General features: G+C 44.2%; 1 protein-coding gene across 1 annotated transcript in view; it reads right to left on the bottom strand.

The window, feature by feature from the left end:
- Window positions 1–19,727, bottom strand: part of dtd1 (D-aminoacyl-tRNA deacylase 1) — a 190,874-nt gene that overhangs the window by 160,828 nt on the left and 10,319 nt on the right. Inside the window, exons 2-4 of the mRNA XM_060831062.1 lie at window positions 13,709–13,799; window positions 9,771–10,006; window positions 6,753–6,850 (exon numbers count right to left, since the gene is read on the bottom strand). Of these exons, the coding sequence (XP_060687045.1) occupies window positions 6,753–6,850; window positions 9,771–10,006; window positions 13,709–13,799 (425 nt within the window). The remainder of the gene's footprint in view (window positions 1–6,752; window positions 6,851–9,770; window positions 10,007–13,708; window positions 13,800–19,727) is intronic.

Raw genomic sequence — 19,727 nt, 5'->3', positions numbered from 1 at the left:
CTGATGAAGGGCTTATGCCCAAAACGTCGATTCTCCTGCTCCTCGGATGCTGCCTGACCTTCTGTGCTTTTCCAGCACCACCCTCTGGACTCTGATCTCCAGTATCTGCAGTCCTCACTTTCTCCTTGGGGTTTTACGCATGCCTTCAAGCCTATCAGAATGTTTGTAGTCTTTTATTTCTGTTCTTTGGAGAGATTTAGCATGGAATACATCTTGAAGCAATCTCCCGTCCCTCCCAGCAGTCGTAAAGGTGTACATCCCCAGGATTATTAATTCAACCTGTCACAACTCTGTTTCATGTAACCTTTCATTGAATGGAGCAGGAGAAGGACACCATGAATTGCTCAGTCTGGGAGGTATATACACTGTACATTGCAAATAATCTCTGGAATACCATAGTGACCAATTGGGTCTGGGAGATGTCACCACATGATCTCCTGCCTTCAGCCACCCCGCCTCCAGACTACTGCCATTGGACACCCAACATGTCAATCACCATGTTACAGCTTGTTAAAGGAAAAGCAAATTACTGCAGATGCTGGAATCTGTACTGAAAACAACAAATGCCAGAGATCACAGTGGATTGGGCAGTATCCACAGAGACAGGGCAAGCTAATGTTATTTAGATTAGATTACTTACAGTGTGGAAACAGGCCCTTCGGCCCAACAAATCCACACTGACCCGTCGAAGCGCAACCCATCCATACCCTTACATTTACCCCTTACCTAACACTACGGGCAATTTAGCATGGCCAATTCACCTGACCCACACATCTTTGGACTGTGGGAGGAAACCGGAGCACCCGGAGGAAACCCACGCAGACACGGGGAGAACATGCAAACTCCACACAGACAGTCACCTGAGTCGGGAATTGAACCCAGGTCTCAGACGCTGTGAGGCAACAGTGCTAACCACTGTGCCACCGTGTCGCCCTCAGTGAGTTGACATGACTTTTCATCAGAGACTTAGACTTGAAATGTTGGCTTGCTCACTCTCCATGGTTACAGCCTATTAAATATGTTTTCACTCATGACATTGTTTAGAAGGTCACCCTTGACCTGCACCAGGCACTAAATCTTATACTAACTCTCACTGAACAAGCCTTTCAACAGCACAGAGGCAGACCACTGAAGTTCTATTGCAATTAGCTTAGAAATGTGACTCTCATTTGCAAAGCCACTCCATTCTTCCAGCACTGCAGAGGTTAAACACCCCAGAGGTTAAAGACAAAAGTCCAGTCTTATTCTAGTTTGACTTTTATTCCAATTCATGCAGCGCAAAACCCCAGCATCATGGGTTATTTATCACTGGTGGGTCAACAGTTTCTAGTCAACCTGTTCAGAGATGTTATGATATATCTCTGGAGTAGTTGGGACAGGAACTCAAGGCCTCCTGCTTTAGAGGCAGGGACACTATCCGTGAGCCACAAAGGGGGTGGGGTCAAATATTTTTAATTAGCATGTTCAGACGTGTTAAGACACATCTCTGATACCTGAACCAGGACCTCCAGGCCCAGCAGAAAGGACACTACCACTTCATCACAACAGCCCTATCCCCCAATTACACACCCAGCCATAATTCACATCCAATTATCCCTTAATTATCAGATCAACATTTGCCCAGTTCCATTTGGCCTCAGGTCCCCGTGCCTATCCCTACTAGATGGTAGCACAGATGCCAACTTAGGTGGTGCACATGGGGGAAGGGGGTAAGAGAGGCCAAGTAAGAGAGGGCCATTCTCCCCCTTATTAAACTGCATTTCTTTTAATTGAGAATATTAATAATCAGGATATAAGTACTTCTTCAACACTTTTATCGGATAATTCTTCACAGTCAGCAAACAAATTTAATAACCGGTGCAATTCAAAGACCCTGAAACACTGAAAAGGGGCTGATGCTCAGAACTGTAACGGACACTTGCCTATAGTTTTATTCAAATAATAACTGCAGAGCCAAAAAAAACAAAAGCTTGTATGTATGTAGCAAGATTTGTAGCTCAGGTTGGGGTTTTGGATGTAGGTTTGCTCACTGAGCTGCAAGGTTCATTTCCAGACGTTTCGTTACCTTACTAGGTAACATCTTCAGTGGGCCTCAGGCGAAGCAATGCTGAAAATTCCTGCTTGGGTTGTTGATGTCATTTCCTTCGGTGATGTTATTTCCTATGGTGAAGTAACTTCCTGTTCCTTTTCTCAGGGGGGTGGTAGATGGGGTCTAACTCGATGTGTTTGTTGATAGAGTTCTGGTTGGAAAGCCATGCTTCTAGGAATTCTCTTAGACATTAACTCAAGCAGACAGGGTCTCGAGGCAAACACCTGACTGGAAAGTTGGTGATTCTGATAGTGCAGTGCATCGTCAGTAAGCTTTCCTCAGCAATAAGGGGAACGTGGGTTGTTCAACACACTGGATTGGAAACTGGCCTAGGACCTAAATTTAAAATTAAGCTCAAATGATCCTGCTCTGTCCACTGCCTGACAAGGTGTCAAATGCACTGCATTTGAACAGTGTCTATCCATGGGCCCACTACACAAAGCTGCCCTGATTTCGAAACTCATTAGCAATCTTAGGAGAGACCACCAGATGACTGGTCAAATTGAAGAAAATGGCTGCGCTGGGGCTGTGGGAGGTTGGAGCATGTTATCAAGCCAGATTATTCAATTCCACAACACATTACTTCCCTTACCTTGATAAGCATAAGGGATTCCAAAGAAAACCGAACACAAAAGAAACTTATACTCAGAGAGAAATTTATAGTTGCATATTAAAATATTCCCTTGCTTTGAAGGGGAAATGGTTTAAGAAATTAAGGATTTAGGGAGCTAAAAAAACATTCATAATGTCCTGTGTTAATTGGGGGGAGACACTGTTTGTGGTAATGTCAGTCCCCTGGGTGGCCTTGCAGAAGGACCTGAAGATGTCCATATCGGGTGCTCACTGATGTGGTCAATGCCCTCTGTCTCTGGTGGGCATCACAGGGCATTACTCCGCAATGCCAAATTACAAATTAATTTTCAACAGCAAGCTTTAACTTTAGCTGCCGTGTTTCTTTAAGGGACTGTTAATTTGTGTTATTTTTGATTATACTCTCCAAATGGAAGTCAATTAAAGAGAGACAGGTGAAAGTTCATGTTCAGATGGTGCGGTAGAGATCAAGTGTCTGCTTGAGACTTTCTGTGACCAGTCGACACCGCTGGGGCTGGAGTGTATTATCTCCCCATATAATCAATTTTTAATTTGAATTCATCAATTCCTGTTGGGTATTTTATCCCCGATCCTTTACTAACAATGCACTTTTAAAGGGCAGTCAATTGTTAAATTGGTTTAATTTCATGGAACCTACCATGTGGAAGCAGGCCATTCAGCCCATCGATGCCACACAGCCCCTCCAAACAGCATCCCACCCAGAATCCACCCTATCTTTGTGTTTCCCATGGTTAACCCATCTAGCCTGCACATCCCTGGACACCATGGGCAATTTAGCCTGGCCAATCCACCTAACCTGCACGGCTTTGGACTGTGGGAGGAAACCGGAGCACCCAGAGGAAACGGAGACACAAGGAGTGTGTGCAAACTCCACACCAGACAGTCGCCCTATGGCTGGAATCAGCCCCTGGTGCTGTGAGGCAGCAGTGCTAACCACTGAGCCACTTTGCCATGCCTTTCACGGGTTTTCATGTGGAATGAGAGAACAATTTACACACTGCATGATAAATCCCTCGGAAGTACTCAGAAACAGAGGGGACATTGGTGTACAAGCTCATAGATCCCTGAACATGTCCGTAGAGATAGACAGGGTGGTGAAGAAGGCATATGGGGTAGAATACAGGAGCAAGGAAGTCTTGTATGACTTCATAAAACATTGGTGAGGTCACAGATGGAATGGAATACTGTGTGCAGTTCCAGTTAGATTAGATGACTTACAGTGTGGAAACAGGCCCTTTGGCCCAACAAGTCCACACCGACCCGCCGAAGCGCAACCCACCCATACCCCCACATTTACCCCTTACCTAACACTACGGGCAATTTAGCATGGCCAATTCACCTGACCCACACATCTTTGGACTGTGGGAGGAAACCGGAGCACCCGGAGGAAACCCACGCAGACACGGGGAGAACGTGCAAACTCCACACAGTCAGTCGCCTGAGTCGGGAATTGAACCCAGGTCTCAGGCGCTGTGAGGCAGCAGTGCTAACCACTGTGCCACCGTGCCGCCCACAGTTGCCACACTGCACTGGAGAGGGTGCAGGGGAGATTCACCAGGATGTTTGCCTGGGAAGTCTCAGTTATGAGTAAAGTCATGGATTGGCTGGATTTCACTGGATCAGAGGAGGCTGGGGGTGGAATCTGATGGAAGTATACAGAATTATGTCAGGCAAAGACAGAGACAATTGTTAGAATGTTTTCTCCAATTGAGATGTGTCTAAGACCAGAAGGTATAAGTTTAAGGTGAGGAGCAAGTGGTTCAGTAGAGATCTGAAGAAAACTCTTTTCACTCAGAGAGTGGCTGTCTGAGAGGGTGGTGGTAGCAGTTACCCTCACAACAATTAAGCAGCATCTGGATGAATACATCAAACACCAGAGAATATAGGCTATAGATCAAGTACTGGTAAATGGGATTAGTGGTTTGGCATTTATTGGTCAGCATAGATATGGTGGGCCAAAGGGCCTGTTTCTATGCTGTACCATCTCATGTATTCGCCCCTTCCAGGAGCTGCCTAGTGTTTAATCAAGTGCAATTATTTTAATTTGAGTTCATTGTTTTAATTGATTCATCAAAATAATACTATATTAAGAGAGTCCGCTGAGGTACGAGATGGTTGGTGGGCGATATACAGTATAGTGCTGCATTCTGTAAATAAACCCATTGTCGAGAACTGCCCGTAGTGTTAGATGCATTAGTCAAAGGGAAATGGGTCTGGGTGGGTTACTCTTCAGAGGGGCCGAAGGGCCTGTTTCCACACTGTAGGGAATCTAAACTAATCTAATCTAAAAGTAATAGTGTCTAACTTAATGTGCTGTCAGCACGACCTGGGATCATTACAACATTGTGCTATAATCATTCTAAGAGCAAGTGTGTACATACAGAACAATCAGGAACTAGACAGAAATGTGAACATGTCGCAATACAGGTGACCCCACTGCACTACTCACACACATAGAACAGACAGACGCACACATACAGACAGACACACACTCACAGACACACTCCTACAGACCCATACATTCACGCAAGACCCTCTCTCATACGCTCACACATACACTCCCCACTCACACACGCACCGTCTCACAGACTTACACTCCTTTACACTCACACTCATACACACACAGTCCCACAGGCATTCATAACCCCCTCCCCGCACACACACACCCATATGTACACACACACAGGTTTGTGGGGTGAATTTGTACTTGCAGAATTACATTTTATTTTGCTCAAAAACTGCATGAATCCATGTAAGATTCTGTAAATCCCTTTTTTAGATTAGAATCAGTCTGAACATTGTGGCACAGACAGCCTCATACAGGGCACCTCAAACCTTCAATGCATTATCTGGGCTGACATGGCACCTATTGTTAAAGTTCACTTGAGAATGTAACTTTAAGAAAGTTCTTGAATTTACATATGAAAGAACGAAAACCAACATGGTCATTCAAAAAGATGAGAGACTTAACAAACAATCTAGGTCTTTCTCAATATATAATTTCAGTTACATCACACTGTGAGCTTTTGCTATAAGTTCTGCATCCTACAATCTTATACTCCACAACTGCCTCATGAAGGAGCAGTGCTCCGAAAACTAGTGCTTCCTTGAGACTCTTCGGGAAAAGGAGAGGGCGGATCCTGTCAAGCGTTTCCCTGGGCAGACTGTCAAAGTCATTTGGCAGAATGCCTCATTGCCAGAATTTTCCAACAAGCACCAAGACATGGTTTGGCTGCTGGTGAGAAGGGCTCTGCCGGTGAGATCCTTTATGAAAGCCCGGACTCTCAGCCGCACCAGACGCTGCCCTCGAAGTGGCTGCGGAGGGGACGAGACTGTCTCACACCCCCTTCTGGAATGTGCCTACGCAAAGGAAGATTGGAGAGGAATGCAGTGGTGTTTGTCGAGGTTCATCCTGAGCAGCTCCGTGTCGCGGGACTCCGTGCTCTACGGTGTGCTCCCCGGACGCACACCGAGACGAACATCAACTGTGCCTGGAGGATCATCAACTCAGTGAAGGACGCTCTTTGGTCTGTCCAAAACCTGTTGATCTTCCAGCTGAAGGAGTTGACCCCAGCTGAGTGTTGCGGATTGGCACATTCCAAGGTCCAGGACTACATGTTGAGGGATGCGCTGAAGCTTGGGACAGCTGCCGCCAAGGCGCGGTGGGGAAAGACCACTGTGTAACGTCTGCCTGCCTAAGAACAGGGGGCCCACGCTGTAAGTGGGCTCTGCTGACGCCTCAGCTAAATATATGCATAGTAAATGTACAGACCTGTATATATGTTAGATTACTAGATCCCTGTATGCAAAGAAATGGAATATTTATGTATGTATGGCATGACCAATTGTACAGATCAAAATATTTTTATGAATAAAGTATATTTTTGAAATTAAGAAAAGTGCTCCCAAATAAACCTGTTGGACGGTGTTGTGTGATTGTCTGAAGTCTGAAATCATGCAGCCTTATTTTGTTGATCAAGGTGAGTTTGTGTAATCAAGCATTACAAAACATTAACCACTTAAACACAGGAACAGACCAGTATTCTCTTACCTGTTTAGGGTCAGAGGGACCGGTGGGCGATTCTAATTCAATAGTGACCGGGCCATCATTCTGTATATGAACTTGCATGTAGGCTCCAAATTTGCCATCTAGAATAGAATAGATTGTTTAAGTTAATCAGCTCACTGTCGTCATCTCCATTCTTAGATGATCACTTTTAGTCTCGCCACCTTTACAGTTTTCAGCTTCCACTGACTGGGTGTTTTTGTAATGTTATTTTTAAGCAAAGCAGGATGTGAACAGTGTCGAAGAGCGTGGTGCTGGAAAAACCACAGCCGGTCAGGCAGCAACCCGACAGCAGGAGAATCAATGTTTCGAGCTTAAGCCCTTCCTCAGGAACGAGGTGACAACTCCAGAATCTGAACCAACTGATTGTTCTCTCTGCAATGCTAGAATGGACTTGTTTCCGCATGGGTTTGGGTTCTGCCAGAACAGCCATCATCCTGGGTACTTTCACTGGGATTATGGGAGATTTCCCATCCTCACTCATCTGGAAACATGGAGAGCAACTGTGGGATGCCCTCTCCCCTTTCCATCACTGAAGGGTCTAATCTCCCTTTACCATAACACACCTTTACCCTGGCTAATAAGGATGACAATGGCTCCCCTCATGTCTTTCAGTGAGGAACATACCAGCCAAGCTTAAAGTAACCAGCCCTGGGCTTTCTATACTGTCTGCAGGTGTACCTGTGTTTACAGTCCTTTGTCATTTTTATCCTCCAACTGTGTCCTCCACCTCCAACACTGCTTTGATGAATCTCAACAATAATGAGGAACAGTACCTCCTTACTCAATTAGACACTTTAGATTAGAGTCACTACAGTGTGGAAACAGGCCCTTCAGCCCAACAAGTCTGACCCTGCAAAGAGTAATCCACCCAGACCCTCTGACTAATGCACTTAACACTATGGGCAATTTATCATGGCCAATTCACCTAACCTGCACATCTTTGGATAGGAGGAGGAAACCGGAGCACCCAGATGAAACCCAAGCAGACACGGGGAGAACGTGCAAACTCCAAACAGACAGTCACTCAAGGCTGGAATTGAACCTGGGACCCTGGCGCAGTGAGGTAGCAGTGCTAACCACTGAACCACCGTGCCTCAGAAGTCTTTGCCTTGTTCTCCTTTTCTCAAGAGCGAGGAAGTTCTGATTGATAGATGCAGTGGGATGATTCAACTCCCTTTGGTTTTCAGGGACTGTTTCTGAATGGGTGACTGTAGCCCCGGTCAAATAAAGTCTCGGACACACTAACCGGTATCACTTTCCCTTGGAATAGGTCTAACACGTGGGAGGCAGCACACAACACAGCTCAAGAGCCATGGTCCATCTAACTGTCTAAACACTAATAATAATAATAAATCAAACAGTGACATGCTAGTACAGAACTTGGGTATGCTAGAAAAAGGACACAAATTATCTCTGCCCAATGTCTCACACTTGTTCAGAGAATTCACAAGAAATCAACATTTTTAAAGTATGAGAGGAGAGTGTTGATTTGTTGGCAGGTGATTTGTAGAGGAGTTGCCATGGAGAGTGCACCAATTGATGATGATTGACAGTTAACTTCTATGACCTGTCTAAGTTTTAAACCAGGCACATTGATTCTGATTGATCAGGGCATTGCCTGATCAAATCAATTTGCATCCCACATTTATTATTCGTGATATTCCTGTTAACAGTCACATTAATAATACAACGCTGTTGCAGCTGTCAAGTTGACTGAATGGTATATGACTCAAGTTGGGTTTTAAAGTGACATTGTTGTTTGTCAAGAAAGCATAAGTGGCTACATCAACAATGAGCTTCAAAGGTGTTTTTTCCCATATTTGTGACCGATCATTAATGAAGCAAAGTGTTAAAATGTCAGTCGTTATTTTCCAATTCCAGTGGAGGTAGGACATCGATAGAAGAGAACAGAGATATGACCATTACAGTTGTGTCCTAATCCTAGAATTAGGCTCTCTCTCACTGTCTGTACTACTGTAAACTCTTTATCTTAAGCTGTCGTGGTGGAAGTAGGCTGCTCGTCCATTCAATGATATCGTAGCTGATCTGCTAATCCTCAAATCCATTTTATTGTCCTTTCACCATTTCCTTACCGATTAAAAATCTGTCTACCTCAGCCTTTGTAAGTCATCATGCAATACTTCAGCAAACCTTTCCCCCCACCCCACCCCCAACACGTCTGTCAGAGGCTTGCTGCACTGTTCCAGCGAAGTTCAGACACAAGTGAGAAGAACAGCTCCTCATTTTCCGCTGGGGAACTCAACGGCCTTCTGGACTCAAAATCGAGTTCAACAACTTTAGGACTTGAAGCACCTTCTCCCAAGTCCTTACCCCAGCCCCTCCACACCAGGCCTTGTTATCACATGGTCTGCTACTACACACAACCTATTGATTGTCACTAACTGTCCCCATGAGTAGCTATTCATTTTCCCAGGCTGATTGTTATCCACTCCTTTGTCTGTCCAACTGATCTTCTCTCTCTTTACGCTCTCCCTCTACCTATTGTTCCCCTCTTCCTCCACCCTATCTTTTTCTAGCTACCATCAGTTCTGAAAAAGGGTCACTGAACCCAAATTGTTAACTTTGCTTTCTCTCCACACATGCTGCCAAACCTGCAGAGCTTTTCCAGCAGCTTCTGTTTTTATGACACTTCTGAATGTTTAACTGTTGAAACCTTGTGTAAAAAAATACTTGTGTCGTACTATTGGGGGGAGGGAGTCAGTGGAATATTTCAACCATGGTATAGGGGGATAATTCAGAGTCAATGGGTTGAGTGAACCCAGGGAAGACCTCTGTGGCACTATCCCACAATGTCCATGATGATCTCACATTAATGAGATGAGCCATTTCCCTACAGTCCAGCCATTCAGGGGAAAGAAAACTGGTCATAAAGGAGGGTAGCTAATCCAGTAACCTCCAACCACCAATAAAGTTATATCTTAGCGCCGCTGAACATCTCCTCCCCACACCCCGGGGGCAAAAGGCAGAATTTCCTCATACCTTTCACCAACTCAGGCTTGTAGGCCTTCCGGATGTGTTGTAACAAGCCATTGTAGAAGGTCTCTGATTGTTCCGCTCCCATGGCCAAGTGGAAATCCGGCTTGTTACCCTTCAGGATGCACTGCAGCGTGAACTGACTGACCACAAGAACTTCGTACTGCTTATCCATCACGCTCTTACACCAGTGCTTCCCATTTTCATCCTCAAATAACCTTAAGTTCAGGATCTTGCGAACCCTAATGTAAAAACAATGGAGTATTTAGGAAAACAATCCATCAGTTTACATACCTATACACTGATGTCATTGTCATATAAATGTCTTACACGTCATTTTTCTCTCTCTCACACACACACAAATTCAATCTCAAGAGAGAATGAAGGCTGCAGTCAGTGTTCTTTCTGACAATAGTATGATCAACTCTTAGTTAAAAATCACACAACAACAGGTTATAGTCCAACAGGTTTAATTGGAAGTACACTAGTTCCTTCATCAGGTGATAGTGGAGGGCTCGATCATAACACAGAATTTATAGCAAAAATCTGCAGTGTGATGTAACTGAAATTATACATTGAAAAATTGATTGTCTGTTAAGCCTTTCATCTGTTAGAATACAGTGATAGTTTCACTTCTTTCATGTGTAAATCACAAAACCCTTTTTTTAAATTGCATTCTCAGATTAGCTGTTAACAATGGTGATAGCTAGACAATATGTTGAAGGTGTTAGCCCCCTGTGTTCTCTGTCTATGACCTGATGTTTAGATTGACTCTAATCTAAAAAGTGAGATAACAGAGTTTTACATAAATTCATGCAGTTTTTGAGCTCAGAGTTCTACATGAATGTATGCAGTTTTTGAGCAAAGTGCAAAGTAACTCTGCAAGTACAAATTCACCCCACAAAATATATGTGTGCATGTGGGTCTTTGTGTGTGTGTGTGTGTGTGTGTGTGTGTGTGTGTCTGGGGTGGGGGTTGTGAGTGTGAGAAAGCTTGTGTGCGTGTGTAGTGAGTGCAGAGTGTCTTAAGTCTGTGAGGGGGTGCATGTGTGAGTGTGGGAGTGTGTGTGTCTATAAGGGTGTGTGTGGGTGTCTGTGTGTGCGTCTGTGTGCACCTGTGTTTGTGTATGTGACAGTGAGTGTGTGTAGTGCAATGGTGATCACCTGTAATGTGACATGAACCCAAGGTCCCGGTTGAGGCCCTCCCTATGGGTACTGAACTTAGCTATCAGCCTCTGCTCGGCCACTTTCCTCTGCTGCCTGTCCCGATGTCCAGCTTGGAGGATGGTCACCCAAAGGTCCGAGGCTGAATGTCCTGGACCACTGAAGTGTTCCCCAACTGGGAGGGAACCCTCCTGTCTTTTGATTGTTGTGCAGTGCCCATTCATCTGTAGCATCGCTCCGAAAGCTAGTGCGCTTCCAATTAAACCTGTTGGACTATAACCTGGTGTTGTGTGATTTTTAACTTTGTACACCCCAGTCCAAAACCGGCATCTCCGAATCATGATCAACTCTTGACTTCGGTCATTAATCAGCCTCTCTCTTTAAGGTTATCTGACTGTCAGCAGCTTATGGCAACTGGTAAATGAAACATTGTTGTTTTTACCGATGCATTGACAAATGTTTGAGAGTGAAATTGTCCTGAGCAAGGTTAGAGCTCAGGGAAAACCCAGTGCAGATTTTAGCTTGGTAAAGTTAACAGTCTGTGAAGAGCTGGCATTATGCCAGTGAAAAAGTGCCGGAGTACAGTTTCAAAATGGAGGGGAGTGTGAACCCACAGCAGGAGAGTGATTGACTATAAAAGGGGCAGTCATTAAGGGGGTCTATGACTAAGCAACTCGGGTAAGGACTTTCAAGGCCAGATCAGCAAACATGAAGAATTGTAATCTCTTGTGAAAGTTAATGAGACTTGATGACCCATCATATTGATAAAATCTGGGATTTGGGGAGTTGCCAGAAGATTAATTGGATCTGCCCTGAGCACAATTGCTATTTTTAATGTCCCCTTGGGGCGTTTGATCACAACACATTACCAATATTTGCCACATGTTAAGTCTGGATGAAAAAAGTAAGTCTACATGTATTGTTGATTGCAGTATTGTTCTAACTAGTATAGTGAAGAATATTAGGAGAAAGTGAGATGCTGGAGATCAAAGTCGAGAGTGTGTTGCTGGAAAAGCACAGCAGGTCAGGCAGCATCTGAGGAGCAGGAGAATCGATGTTTCGGGCATAAGCCCTTCATCAAGGATGTTGTTTGTTCAAATCTTGGAGCTTTAAACGTCTAAGTAAGTCCCCAGCATCTCACCTTTAGTCTACTTTAAAGATAAAGGTATCAGTCCCTCATCAGATTATAGTCTAAACTTGGTGATCTAGTCCGAGATCATAGCAAATCTTCTCCTTGATAGTTGGTTAATTTACAGAATGCTATATTGCCTATGTCTGCCTCCTATCTATTAGCATAAAGTGTCCCCACAATGCCTTCTTTATATTCTTTTGGAGAGAACCAATGAATGGAAAATAATTAAACTCATAAACAGCACTTTCGGGTGTACTTCGCATTGTTGCAATGGAACCAATAAAACGCCAACTGGACCTCACCAAATTAAAGCAAATTTTTCTTTATATTTGTTCAAAATAATCAATCAATGCCTTTCCCTCTGTATCTTTATTGCTAGTAGTATAAATAACATAATGGCACAGTGGTTAGCACTGCTGCCTCACAGCACTGAGGACCTGGATTCAATTCCTCGGGTGACTTTCTGTGTGGAGTTTGCACATTCTCCTCATAACTGTGTGGGTTTCCTCCCACAGTCAAAAGATGTGCGGGTCAGGTGGATTGGTCATGCTAAATTGACCATAATGTCCAGGAACGGGCAGGCTTGGGGGATTAGCTATGGGAAGCACAGGGTGACAAGGATAGGGTGGGTCTGGTGGGATGTTCTTTGGAGGATCAGTGTGGACTCGATGGGCCGAATGGCCTGCTTCCACACTGTAGGAATTCTATGATTAAGATGAGGCACATCAGCATGCAGTACAGGCAGATCATCCCATACAAAGTGCATTAGGATAACAGAACAGAGCGAGGAATACAATGTTACGGCTGTAGAGAAGGTGCAGAAAGAGTGAGATCAATATTAAATTTGAGAAGTTCATTCAGAAGTCTGTAACAGCAGGGCCAAAGCTGTTTTTAAATCTGTCGGTACATGTGTTTAAGCTTTGGTATCTTCTGCCCGACAGAAGAGGTTGGAAGAGATTATAACCGGGGGTGGGAGGGGATGTCAGCTGCCTTCCCAAGGCAGTGAGAGGTGTACATTGAGTCAAGGGATGAAAGGTTGGTTTGTGTGATGCTGGATTCTGGATCAGTGGTGCTGGAAGAGCACAGCAGTTCAGGCAGCATCCAAAGTGCAGCGAAATCGACCGATGGACTGGGCTTTGTTTAGAACTCGCTGTAGTTTCGTACAGTGCTGGGCAGAGCAGTTGACGTATCAAGTCGTGATGCATTTGTCCTTTGTTTCATGGTTAAATTCACCATTAGTTGCTCCCTTCTGCTGAGGATTGTTAGGATGCAGCTCTAAGTGTCTCTTTATAGCTTTATCACTGAAAGGGACAGCAGGTGAAAAAAACTGAGTCAATGACAGATTTCCCACAGCCTTGCTGTCTGGAGGAAATTATTTTTTGCACACTGGAGATCAGTGCCCATTGTGCAGAAGAAAATGTGATTCAAAAGCTATATAAGGATCTAGTTTCTTACTCTTTGCCCAGCAATTACAATATGTTGCATAAATTATTATCAAATACATTTTCAGTCAAAAGATTTTCCGGTAACAGGGTCACTTTCTATCAGGAGCTATTAAAGCGATGGACAATAATTACATTGTCAGCCCTGATCTCCATGAACACATTTCTATCTAGAACAAGAGCATTTTGTTTTAAAAGGGCACTCACATATACTCCATGTCTTTCTGGGTGTCTTCCACCGAGATGCCGAGGAGGACACAGATACCTCGTCCTATTGAGCTGATTTGTTCCTCACCCACTGGAAAATAAAAAGGAAACCGTTGTGAAATACATCCTTAAAATCCTGACTGTAACTGGACATGCGGTTCACACTGTCATATCTTCTTGGAATTTCCTTGGTGTTGAATGCCATATTCCGTTGTTTCCACCACTTCTATAACTCAGAGCATTTTGTTAAAACAAAAGACCTGTATTTATTTGCATAAAAACCACCCTTTTCCAGTTCTGAAGAAGGGTCACAGGATCTGAAATGTTAACTCTTGGAGGGATATGGGCCAAGTGCAGGCAGGTGAGAGTAGTTTAGTTTGGGATTATATTCAGCATGGACTGGTTGGACTGAAAGGACTGTTTCCGTGCTGTATGACTGGATGCCACTAAATGAGAACTAAGGGGCAACTTTTTCACACAGAGGATGGTACGGGTATGGAATGAGCTGCCAGAGGAAGGGGTACAATTGCATCATTTAAGAGGCATTTGGATGGGTATATGAATAGGAAGGGTTTGGAGGGATATGAGCCGGGTGCTAGCAGGTGGGACTAGATTGGTTTGGGATATCTGGTCGGTATGGACGGGTTGGACCAAAGGGTCTGTTTCCGTGCTCTACATCTCTATGACTCTATGCTGACAGACCTATTGAGATTTTCCAGCACTTTCTGTTTTTGTTTCTGATTTCCTTTATTCTCCCATGAGGATGTGGACACCTCTGGCTGGGCCAGTGTTTATTGCTCATCCCTAATTGTCCAGAGAGCAATTAAGAGTCAATCAAATTGCTGTGGGCTGGACACATGTCAACCTGACCAGGTAAGAATGACTCGTTTCTTCCCCAAAGGAAGTTAGTGAACCAGATGGGCTTTTCCCAACAGCCAACAATGGTTTGATGGCCATCATTAGATCCTGAAGTCCACATTTTTAATTGAATCCAAATTCCACCATCTACCATGGCGTGATTTGAACCCATGTCCCTAGTACATTAAATGGGTCTCTGGATTGACAGTCACTTCCTGTTGATTTCCAGCATTCGCAGTTCTTTCCTGTTTTTAACCTGTATTCATTTCACACTTTTCATGACCACCAGATATTTCATAGCACCTTCCAACCAATGAAATATGTTTTGAATTGTATTTACTCCTGTACAATAGGAAACAGTACTCCTACAAACATCACTCCCTCCACCACTGACATTCAGGAGCACTGATCTATGGTGTATGAGCTACAAGATGCACTGCACAATTTCACCCATAATCCTAAGAAGCACCCACCTTGAAGGACAAGGGCAGCAGATACATGGGAACACCACCATCTGCAAGCTCCATTCCACACCACTCATCATCCTGATTTTGAAATATATTGCCCCTCCTTCATTGCCAAAGGGTCAAAATCCTAAAATTCTCTCCCAAAGGGCATTGTGAGTCAACCCACACCAGGTGGACTGCAGTGGTTCAGGAAGGCAGCTCACCACCACCTCGACCCTCTCAAGGTCAATGACGCAATAAATACTCACCCAGCCAGCAATGCCCACATCCCATAAGAGAATAAAAAATAGTACTGTGACAATGAAGTTCATTGTGGGATAAGTGTTGGCCAGGAAAAAGGCAGTGCAGAACTCCCTTGGTACTGCATTGGAGGGTCTGTGTCCTATCCCTAGAATGGGACTTGTACCCAAGACCTTGGACTGTGAGGCCACTAGGCAACGGCTGACACAGGAAAATAGGAACAGGAGTTGGCCATTCGGTCAATCGAGCCTGCCCTGCCATTCAATGGATGACTTTAAATTAGAGGGAGCGACACCATTCTGATCCCATTTGGATATCAATATCATCTAATAATTATGGCTGACTTTGTAACAGGCTTTTCAATCATGCATTCGATTTGTGGCCCACCATTTATGAGAACAACGATTTGCATTTCTATCACACCCTTAAGCTAGTGAAATATCCCGAAGCCCGTCACAGTGTGATTACATAGAACATAGAACATTCCAGCACAGTACAGACCCTTTGGCCCTCAATGTTGCGCCAACGTGTAAAATCAATCTGAAGCCAACTTAACCTACACTGTTCCATTTTAGATTAGATTCCCTACAGTGCAGAAACAGGCTCTTCGGCCCAACCAGTCCACACCAACCCTCTGAAGAGTAATCCACCCAGACCCATTCCCTCTGACTAAAGCTCCTAACACTATGGGCAATTTAACATGGCCAAATGGCCAATTCACCTGACCTGCACGTCTTTGGACTGTGGAAGGAAACCGGGGCACCCAGAGGAAACCCACGTAGAGAACATGCAAACTCTAAACAGACAGTTGCCCGAGGCTGGAATCGAACCTGGGACCCTGATGCTATGAGACAGCAGTGCTATCCACTGAGCCACCTTTCATCCATATGTGTATGCAATGACCATTTAAAAGCCCTTAAAGTTGGTGAGTCTACAACTGTTGCAGGCAGTGCGTTCCATGCCCCTATTACTCTCTGAGTAAAGAAGCTACCTCTGACATCTGTCCTATATCTAACACCCTTCAATTTAAAGCTATATCCCATCGTGCTAGCCATCACCACCTGAGGAAAAAGGCTCTCACTATCCACCCTACCTAATCCTCTCATTATGTTATTATTAACAAGCTACATAAAGAGCTGCTGGGGCAGCTGGTCAAAACTTTGGTGAGACAGACAGGTCTGAAAGAGCATTGTTAAAGAAGTAGAGGTTGCTTGAAGTTCATTGCTTGAAGATCACTATCTCTGAACATTGAGCAAATATGTTAGTGGTGGTTGAATTTGCTGTTTTATTTTCAAATTTCTGATCAGGGATTATTTCGACATTTTAAATTTGTCAAACCTCCGATTCCATCTGCTTTGTTTGTTTATAATTCAACAATAGTTTTTGCTTGTTGCTTATTCAGTTGTACTACCACTTCTTACTGCCATCTGTTAATAAATAAAAGTGCAAATTGATATAACTCCCTGTAACTGAGCTCGCTGTAACACCACACTGTCACCACTTGGTCCTTGGCAGAGTTTTAGCACGGCAAACGTCAGACTTTCAGGAACAGCAGATTGGTTTGTTTTGCACTTTGTTAGCCACTCTCCCAGAAAGCAATGAGGATAGAGGAAGCTGACAGCATGAGGGTGAATGGCAGAACTTGCAACAAACGAGCTTGCACAAGGGGCTAGAATCAGGGTAACTATACTCGTGTGATCACCAGGGATTCAGTCATGTGGCATATCTTGTAGTTAATGCTGGAAAATTCTCACATTGACAACTAACCCGACTATTGCTCCTCATCCTGAATATTTCAGATCTACATAAAGACAACAATTTGAGGGAGGGTCACCTATTATTTAATCACCTCTTCATCCTGACCACATTTACACAGTCATTCAGGCTCATAACCTTCAAGAGGCACAGTGGTCAGCATTGCTGCCTCACAGCTCCAGGGACCCAGGTTCGATTCCAGCCTTGGGCAACTGTGTGTGGGAGTTTGCACATTCTCCCCACATCTGCGTGGGTTTCCTCCGAGTGCTCCAGTTTCCTCCCCCAACCCAAAAGACGAGGTGAATTGGCAATGCTAAATGGCCCATAGTGTTCAGGGGTGTGTAGGTTAGTTGCATTAGGCTAGTGCAGAGGAATGGGTCTAGGGATACTCTTCAGAGGGTCGGTGTGGACTTGGGACAAATGGCCTGTTTCCACCCTGTAGGGATTCTATTAAAACTTGAGAGGTATGGTCCTTAAATGTCAGGGAATTGTAAAGACCTTGTCTTTTCATTTTTATGTTGTTTCTGATTGTGCACTGAAAGGGAAAATGAACTGTTTTCAAAAGTAACTAGTGTGGAAAGGATTACTCCACTTTTAAAAACAAGTGACGTGACACTCAGTTTAAGTGCTGTTTATTCAAACAGGGAGGTGTTGGTGGGGGGAGAAAGAGTCTAGTTACAGATGAGTCTAGTTACAGGATGTACAAATGGGGGTTCGCTTGGCAACAGGTAGCTGATTGGTCTGTGGAATGGTGACTTATTGCCGGTGGCCTCTGACTGCTAATATCAAAGTGACTGGCTCCCAAGTAGTTTCTGGGGGTGACCGTTTAGTAAGAAGCTATCTGATCTCTGAAAAAGGAAGAAGTAGTCTCTTTTCTCTGCGTTAAAAATCACCTCAAGCCTGAAGAAAGCCAGCATACCTTTCCTCATTCATTGCTATAAATTGTGGCTTTTAATGAAGAAGTTAGAGACTGTACAAGTGTGAACCAGTCACCTCGTGCCTCCTGCAAGCAAAAGTACCGAGAGAAGAAAGATCAAGGGACAGAACATCCTAACAAGTCAAAAGGATCCCTGCGGTCAGGGACCATTGAACCACCTTCCCAGTCTTTCCATCTGCTCACAGCATCCATTTTATTTTTGTGCCTGTCTGAGCGTATCTGTGTGTGGTGTGTGGAAGAGGTAGGGTTAGATAACACTATTGAGGTTTATAAAATCATGAAGAGCACAGATAGGGTGAATGCCAAGGTGTTTTTCCCAGGGTAGCGGAGTCCAAAACTAGAAGGCATAGGTTTAAGGGGAGAGGGGAAAGATACAAAAGGGACCTAAGGATAGTGTACGTATGGAATGAGCTGCCAGAGGAAGTGGTGGAGGCTGGTACAATCATAACACTTAGAGTCATAGATTCATAGAGATGTACAGCAAGGAAACAGACCCTTCGGTCCAACCCATCCACGCTGACCAGATATCCCAACCCAATCTAGTCCCACCTGCCAGCACCCAATCCATATCCCTCCAAACCCTTCCTATTCATATACCCATCCAAACTTAAAAGGCATCTGGATGGGTATATGAATGGAAGGGTTTAAAGGGATATGGGCCAAATGCTGGCAAATGGGGCTGGATTAGTTAGGATATCTGGTCAGCATGTTTGTTTCCATGCTGCACAATACTATGACTCTATGATAACTAGTACAGTTAGGTGTTGATGGCTCATAAATGTTTATCACTACCTAGAATCTTATGATTTGGAGGAGCCAGTGTTGGACTGGGGTATACAAAGCTAAAAATCACACAACACCAGGTTATAGTCCAATAGGTTTAATTGGAAGCACTAGCTTTCGGAGCGCTGCTCCTTCACCAGGTGGTTGTGGAGTATGCTTGATGAAGACAACCACCTGATGAAGGAGCGTCGCTCCGAAAGCTAGTGCTTCCAATTAAACCTGTTGGACTATAACCTGGTGTTGTGTGATTTTTAACTAGGATCTTATGATTTACAATAAATCGTCATTGTTGTTAAGTACAGAAACCTGGTTGTATGTCATCCTGGGTCTAATTCCTAAAGAAGGGCTTATGCCCGAAACGTCGATTCTCCTGCTCCTTGGATGCTGCCTGACCTGCTGCGCTTTTCCAGCAACACATTTTTCAATCATGGGTCTAAAACCCATGTAAATTGGTGAACTTGGCATATGTTTATAAAATACTTCACTTTTGGGATGAGTACAGGAAAAGCAGGCCTGATTTCCAGTTTGAAGCATTTAACTGAGTATGGTATCAACAGCCCGAGCAAAGGTGAAGTGAGGGAGAGCATGCTGCTGTTTGGGATCATTCCCAGTTCATAGGAAGATGGCTGGGATTTTTGGACATCAAACATCTCATTTGCTGCATTAGTTCCACAGGACTTGGAGATGCCGGTGTTGGACAAAGTTAAAAATCACACAACACCAGCTTATGGTCCGACAGGTTTAATTGGAAGCTCTGGCTGTCGGAGCACCACTCCTTCATCAGGTGGTTGCGGAGTACACGAATATAGGACACAGAATTTATAGCCAAAGTTTACAGTGTGATGTAACTGAAATTATACATTGAAAAATACCTTGATTGTTTGTTCAGTCTCTCATCGGTTAGAATGACCATGTTAGTTTCACTTCTTTCATATGTAAATCGCTAAAAACTTTTTTAATATAAAAAGTTACATTCTCA

The sequence above is a fragment of the Hemiscyllium ocellatum genome, chromosome 10 (assembly GCF_020745735.1).
Source record: "Hemiscyllium ocellatum isolate sHemOce1 chromosome 10, sHemOce1.pat.X.cur, whole genome shotgun sequence".
Lineage (NCBI taxonomy): Eukaryota > Metazoa > Chordata > Chondrichthyes > Orectolobiformes > Hemiscylliidae > Hemiscyllium > Hemiscyllium ocellatum.
The sequence above is the reverse complement of the archived record's forward strand: the minus strand, read 5'-3'. Positions and strand labels throughout refer to the sequence as shown.